Consider the following 6946-nt stretch of genomic DNA (forward strand, 5'->3'; position numbering starts at 1 on the left):
ATTGATATTTATTCACTGGGAGTCAAGACTTGATGGCGTTTAATCAACCGAAACAGAACTGAAAATGCTGAAGGCTGCCTAGATAAGGCAACCTGACTAGATGCTGACCCACAGTTGCTTATGGGGATACACTTGGATATTTATTCACTGAGAGTCAAGACTTGATGGCATTTAATCAACCAAACAGAACTGAAAATGCCGAAGGCTGCCTAGATAAGGCAACCTGACTAGATGCTGACCCACAGTTGCTTATGGGGCCAATGTGGAGCATCAGCTTTTCAGCATCATTTTAAACTTCTGTCCCTTCTCTGCTATAAATCAGATTGTTCACACTAAAAGTGCTCAGGACGGGATTGTTGAGCCAGCTCGACTGCCCACCAACCCCTGCATAGTAATTCATCCTGGAGTGGGACTGGGAACCGAGTTCAAATGCTGCAGCTGGGATGCCATTTGAAGGAGAGCAGGAGTTCATACCGGGGCCGTTCTGCCTCCCGGGTGTGAATTCGGATACCGGCCCACCAGAAAGCTGCCTGGGGAAACCATTCCGGCCATGGGCCACAACGTTCATGGTCGAAACGAATGTGGAGAAACAATGGCTAGAGTCCAGGCTGGGAGATTTGCAGTCACTCCTAGATCCCAGAGAGCACTGCAGCGCGCTGGAACCCAAGCTGCGAGGTTCAGGGCTTGGCTGAACAAGACAACTGTTGCTTTTGTCCCCCATTTTGTTATGGACTCCAGGCCCACTGGATGCATCAGAACGTCTCTTTCTCTTCCTTCTGAAGTTGCCATTATCAAACATCTTCTCACAGTTGGGATCCAGCATCCAGTAATTCCCTTTACCTAGGAACCAATGGAGAACATGTGTGTTTAGCAGGGGTACACAACTGTGGTGGGTTTCAAAAATTGTTCGAACCTATTCTGTGGGTGTGGCCTCCTTTGTGGGAGTGGCTTGCCACCCATGTGACAAGATAGGAGTGGCTTGCCGCCCATGTGACCGGATATGAAGATGCCGACGACACTTGTCAGAACCACCTTAAATTACCTCACACACAGCACTGGCGTGCATAGGAATATGATGTAAACTTGTTTTTTCAAAGGCATCTTTGGTTTGCGTTAAAACAACTTCAACACACGCAATGTTCTGATTGCACCACAAACGCAGTAGTCATCCTTACCTTTCACAGAGGCCCTGAGTTTTATAAATATGAGCATGATAGTGTAGAATAATCATATCCAAGGACCAGTGGTGGGTTTCAAAACATTTTGGACCCTCTTCTGTAGGTGTGGCCTGCTTTCCGGGTCCACTGGTGGAACCTCTTCTAACCGGTTCGGTAGATTTGACGAACCGGTTCTACCGAATAGGTGCGAACTGGTAGGAACCCACCTCTGGTACAAAAACTACCTGGAAACCAAGGCGCTTAAATAATAGCAATAGCAGTTAGACTTATATACCGCTTCATAGGGCTTTCAGCCCTCTCTAAGCGGTTTACAGAGTCAGCATATCGCCCCCAACAACAATCCGGGTCCTCATTTTACCCACCTCGGAAGGATGGAAGGCTGAGTCAACCTTTGAGCCGGGGAGATTTGAACTGCCGAACTGCAGGACTGCAGTCAGCTGAAGTAGCCTTGCAGTGCTGCATTTAACCACTGCGCCACCTCGGCTCTCAGAGCAAACGATTCTAAAAAGGGTAAAGCAGTTGGAGGACGCATTGCAAAGGAAGTGGAGCAGACATCACTTAACATTGTCTTAAGAATTCATAGGAGAGCTGACATTCAAGTCTGATTTATGGGAGTTTTAGTGACGGCATTAACACCTGGGCCATTTTTCTCACTTGTGATTAATGCTCTCCCCCAGCATGGCTGTGGTGACAAATCACGAACGGAGACAGGTTTCCTATCACCGCAGCAATGGATCAAGTGACATTATAAAGCTGAGATGACCGCTTGATCACACAGTGCACGTTAGTGGCATAAGATAAACTTAACATGCCCTTGGAAGATCCATCAGTTGCTGCGAAGAAGCTTGGAGAAACAGCAAGGCAGAAATGTAGCAAACGCTGTTCACATCTTGGCTGCTATCTAATCCATAGTAACTCAAGAGGAAGCATCCTGCATTAAAACAGGCTTAGGTGAACAAGTGTGAGATTGCACCGCAAGCAGGTAAGTTACATTCCCCCTGTCTAGAATATAATGCTTAGAGCTTAGATGCCTAGACTATAATGCTTAGAGCAGTGTTTCTCAACCTTGGCAACTTGAAGATGTCTGGACTTCAACTCCCAGAATTCCCCAGCCAGCGAATGCTGGCTGGGGAATTCTGGGAGTTGGAGTCCAGACATCTTCAAGTTGCCAAGGTTGAGAAACATTGATGTAGATTGTTTGACTCTAGTGCAGGGCTGTCAAACTCCCGGCACAGGCTGGCCACGCCCACACCCAGAAGGGAGGGAAAATCCCGATACATCACATAACGCCATCGTGACAACATGAGTTTGACACCCCTGCTCTAGTGGATTTTGTGAAAAACACGAAAGTTGGCAAAGCTACAGGTTAAATAAATGCTGGCTGGGGAATTCTGGGAGTTGGAGTCCAGACATCTTCAAGTAGCCAAGGTTGAGAAGCACTGATCTACATCATCCTACAGGAGCATGCCAGTGCCTGTTCTTCAGAATTATGCCAGTCCTGGCACTGCAGAAAAGCAGGCGCTTTTATATTGGGATGGATGATTTTCTGCATTGCTTTCAACATAAATTAGCCATACATTTTTTGCTAGATAATCAGGATACAGTTGGACTGTCCTTTCTTCCTTTCTGCTAACTTTAAAAAGAGATACAGGAGGAATATTTCAAAAAATGATTGTGGGGAAACTCTTGAAGGAATTAGGTTACATTCAATAACAATAGCAATAGCAGCTAGACTTATATACCGCTTCATAGGGCTTTCAGCCCTCTCTAAGCGAATGCTGGCTGGGGAATTCTGGGAGTTGAAGTCCGGACATCTTCAAGTTGCCAAGGTTGAGAAACACTGGCTTAGAGTGACATATACATTCATCATATCAGTTTAGGGATGTCCGTTACATTGGCAACATCCCCTACGCACACAAACCAGGGTGAAGTCCTAGAATGTGCATTGTTATTTTTACTCCGCTGTAAAAACTCCGTTTATATTTCCCTTTCTCCAGAGTTGGGGGTTCTCCTGGACTTATGACAACTGGTCGGAGAGGAGGTGTGGCAGTCACACACCTGGGAGAGCCTCATTGCAACTTCAGGTTGCGCGTGTGCCAATTGTGGCCTTCCCTGGATAAAGAATCCCTGCACTCAATCAACCAGGCCTTAGTGATGCTCGGACTATTGCAATGTCCTCTATATGGAGCTACATTTGAAGAGCATCGGGAAGCTACAAGAGCTTCTCGGATGAGAAGCGGAAGATTTTCAAGGAAAAACAAAGTCCAGTTGCCTTTTGAAAACGCACCTTTGGAACAACCAGGACTGAGAATCTCCTTAGACATGTAGATGTGCAGACTTATTTCCAAGGAAACAAGATCCTGGGGCTGCAACCTTCAGAGGTTCCCTCTGTGGAAAGGACAGTCAATCAAACACCCAAATGTTCTCCATGTGTCTCAGAGAGAGAACAAGGAGAACTGGGGGGGGGGGAAGAGTTCCAGGGGTCCCAAAAGTGCTTTTTTTTTCAAGAGGCAACTGGACTTTTTGGTTTCTCTTTGAAGAGTTTCCCTTCTTCTCCAATAAACTTCAGCTTTTTTTTTTTCTTTGAGCACCAGAGGTGAAGAAGCTTGTTGGACGAGAAAGGAAACGCCTTTGAAGAAGAACCAGAAAGTCCAGCTGCCTCTTGAAGGAAAAAGCACCTTTTTCTAAGGACAACGGATGACCTGGATGGCTTTGAAATAAAAGCCTTCTAATAACATGGGAGAAAAAATTTGGCTATGCGATTGAAATAGGCAAATGGTGGGATCTATGGCGTAAGACTATTAAACTTACAATATCTAAATAAAACATATACAAGATGGTTTATAGGTGGCACTTCCCCCCCCCCCCCCCCAATGAGGTTAGCCAAAATGTTTCCTGGGTTATCTCCACTGTGTTGGAAATGCGGAAGAAGGGATGGCACATTCTACCATATTTGGTGGTCTTGTACTGAGGCCACGAAATACTGGAGGAGGATTCAAAACCGGCTAAAAGAGGTTACTTTTAACAAGCATGGAATGGAAACCCGAGACTTTTTTTTTACTAAGCATAAAACCAGAAAACATGAGTAAATCTATACGGCATTTGAGCCTACATATAATTGTGGCCGCAAGAATAACCTATACGCAATTTTGAAAATCTACTACCATACCATCGGAAGGTGCCATAATTAAAGCCGAGGTGGCGCAGTGGTTAAATGCAGTACTGCAGGCTACTTCAGCTGACTGCAGTTCTGCAGTTCGGCGGTTCAAATCTCACCGGCTCAAGGTTGACTCAGCCTCCCATCCTTCCGAGGTGGGTAAAATGAGGACCCAGACTGTGGGAGGGCAATATGCTGACTCTGTAAACCGCTTAGAGAGGGCTGAAAGCCCTATGAAGCGGTATATAAGTCTAACTGCTATTGCTATTGCTATTGCTATTGCTATTGCTATTGCTATCTATCTATCTATCTATCTATCTATCTATCTATCTATCTATCTATCTATCTGATTGTTGGGGGCGATATGCTGACTCTGTAAACCGCTTAGAGAGGGCTGAAAGCCCTATGAAGCGGTATAGAAGTCTAACTGCTATTGCTATTGCTATTGCTATTGCTATCTATCTATCTATCTATCTATCTATCTATCTATCTATCTATCTATTATCTATCTATCTATCTATCTATCTATCTATCTATCTATCTGATTGTTGGGGGCGATATGCTGACTCTGTAAACCGCTTAGAGAGGGCTGAAAGCCCTATGAAGCGGTATATAAGTCTAACTGCTATTGCTATTGCTATTGCTATTGCTATCTATCTATCTATCTATCTATCTATCTATTATCTATCTATCTATCTATCTATCTATCTATCTATCTATCTATCTATCTATCTGATTGTTGGGGGCGATATGCTGACTCTGTAAACCGCTTAGAGAGGGCTGAAAGCCCTATGAAGCGGTATATAAGTCTAACTGCTATTGCTATTGCTATTGCTATTGCTATTGCTATTGCTATTGCTATCTATCTATCTATCTATCTATCTATCTATCTATCTATCTATTATCTATCTATCTATCTATCTATCTATCTATCTATCTATCTATCTGATTGTTGGGGGCGATATGCTGACTCTGTAAACCGCTTAGAGAGGGCTGAAAGCCCTATGAAGCGGTATATAAGTCTAACTGCTATTGCTATTGCTAAAAAGATTTATGAATGTGCAGAAGTGGACAGAATGATAGGTTGGCTGAGGGACAAAGGAGAAACAGAACATTATCTTAGCTGGAACCTACGGTATACGTGGCGACTTAAAACGGGGAAAGTTAAACAGCAGTTGTTAACAATGGGAATTAAAAGTGAATGTGGGTATTGTAATAGATCCCTGAACTTTGTAACCGGAAGATGCTGGTTGGAGATAAACATTGAGGAAAAAGGGGAAAAAAGTTGGGCTGTGAATGACTGTCATTGTATTAGTATGTCTTATTTTAAATGTATAACCAATAAAGATTATTTGAAAACAAAAAGAAATCTCCATAGACAGCTCCTTGCCTACCTGGGTCGTCCTGGAGCCTCGCCACTTTCTTGAAGCAGTCGTTGAGCGAGAGGTTGTGCCGGATAGAGTTCTGCCAGCCGCCTTTGCTCTTCTTGTAGAAGGGGAAGGTGGCAGCCACGTACTGGTAGATCTGGCTCAAGGTCAGCCTCTTGGAAGGGGCGCTCTGGATGGCCATGGCGATCAGCGCCGAGTAGGAGTAGGGCGGCCTCACCAGCTTGAAGAAGTCCTGCTGGTGGCCCGCCAGGGACAGCCAGCTGAGCTCGGGGGGTCCCACCGCCGCCTGGGCGGCCAGCAGCTGCCGGGCGCCCGTCCCGTAGGCAGCCGAGGGCACGAAGGAGCCGGACGCCCCGTTGGCACCGGCCAAGTAAGGGCTGGGCGCCCCGTTGAGCCACAGATAAGGACCGCCGCCGCCCCCGCTCGACTCGCCCAGGCTGTAGCCGACTTTGGGCGGCTGCGAGGTCGGGAGGAGGCTCCGGGGGTCGCAGAAAGGGGCTGCCGCGTCCAGGAGGTCGCGGGCGCTGAGCGGCGGCTGGAGCTCCAGCCCGTCCATCTCGGGAGCTTCGCGCACCATCAGGTCGAGGGAGAGAAACCCGCCAGCAGCGGGATCGGACCCACCGGTAGCGCAGAGCCCGGTGGGTTAGGAAGGAGAGGGCGGCGCTGCCCCCTTGGCCTGCCCATCTGCACCCCCTCCCCAAATTCCCCAGGGCCAAATCTCACCTCTTCCCGCACCTCAATGACCTCCTTCCCTCCCCATCATCTCTTGCACGCACAAACACACAAACACACAAACAGACAAACACACACACACACACACACACACACATCCATCAACCTTGCCTGGCCCCAAGCCTCAAGCACCTCAATGACCTCCTTCCCTCCCCATCATCTCTTGCACGCACAAACACACACACAGACACACACACACACCATCAACCTTGCCTGGCCCCAAGCCTCAAGCACCTCAATGACCTCCTTCCCTCCCCATCATCTCTTGCACGCACAAACACACACACAGACACACACAGACACCATCAACCTTGCCTGGCCCCAAGCCTCAAGCACCTCAATGACCTCCTTCCCTCCCCATCATCTCTTGCACGCACAAACACACACACAGACACACACACACACCATCAACCTTGCCTGGCCCCAAGCCTCAAGCACCTCAATGACCTCCTTCCCTCCCCATCATCTCTTGCACGCACAAACACACACAC

General features: G+C 47.3%; 1 protein-coding gene across 1 annotated transcript; it reads right to left on the reverse strand.

Annotated features, from left to right (window-relative positions):
* Positions 1–289: 289 nt before the first annotated feature.
* On the reverse strand, positions 290–6300 carry FOXI2 (forkhead box I2). The gene is made up of 2 exons (XM_032225568.1): positions 5730–6300; positions 290–840 (listed from the first exon to the last, which is right to left on the reverse strand). Exons 1-2 carry the CDS (start codon positions 6298–6300, stop codon positions 290–292), a joined length of 1122 nt encoding a protein of 373 aa, XP_032081459.1.
* Positions 6301–6946: the final 646 nt, after the last annotated feature.

Source organism: Thamnophis elegans, chromosome 10 (genome assembly GCF_009769535.1).
Source record: "Thamnophis elegans isolate rThaEle1 chromosome 10, rThaEle1.pri, whole genome shotgun sequence".
In the NCBI taxonomy this organism is placed as follows: domain Eukaryota; kingdom Metazoa; phylum Chordata; class Lepidosauria; order Squamata; family Colubridae; genus Thamnophis; species Thamnophis elegans.

What these genes read in the sequence shown, in the direction of transcription:
- FOXI2 (XM_032225568.1), bottom strand. Translation starts at nt 6,300, where the DNA reads ATGGTGCGCGAAGCTCCCGAGATGGACGGGCTGGAGCTCCAGCCGCCG. An exon ending in GAGGCTCCAGGACGACCCAG is followed by an intron (nt 841 to 5,729) that starts GTAGGCAAGGAG and finishes ATTGGTTCCTAG; the next exon opens with GTAAAGGGAATTACTGGATG.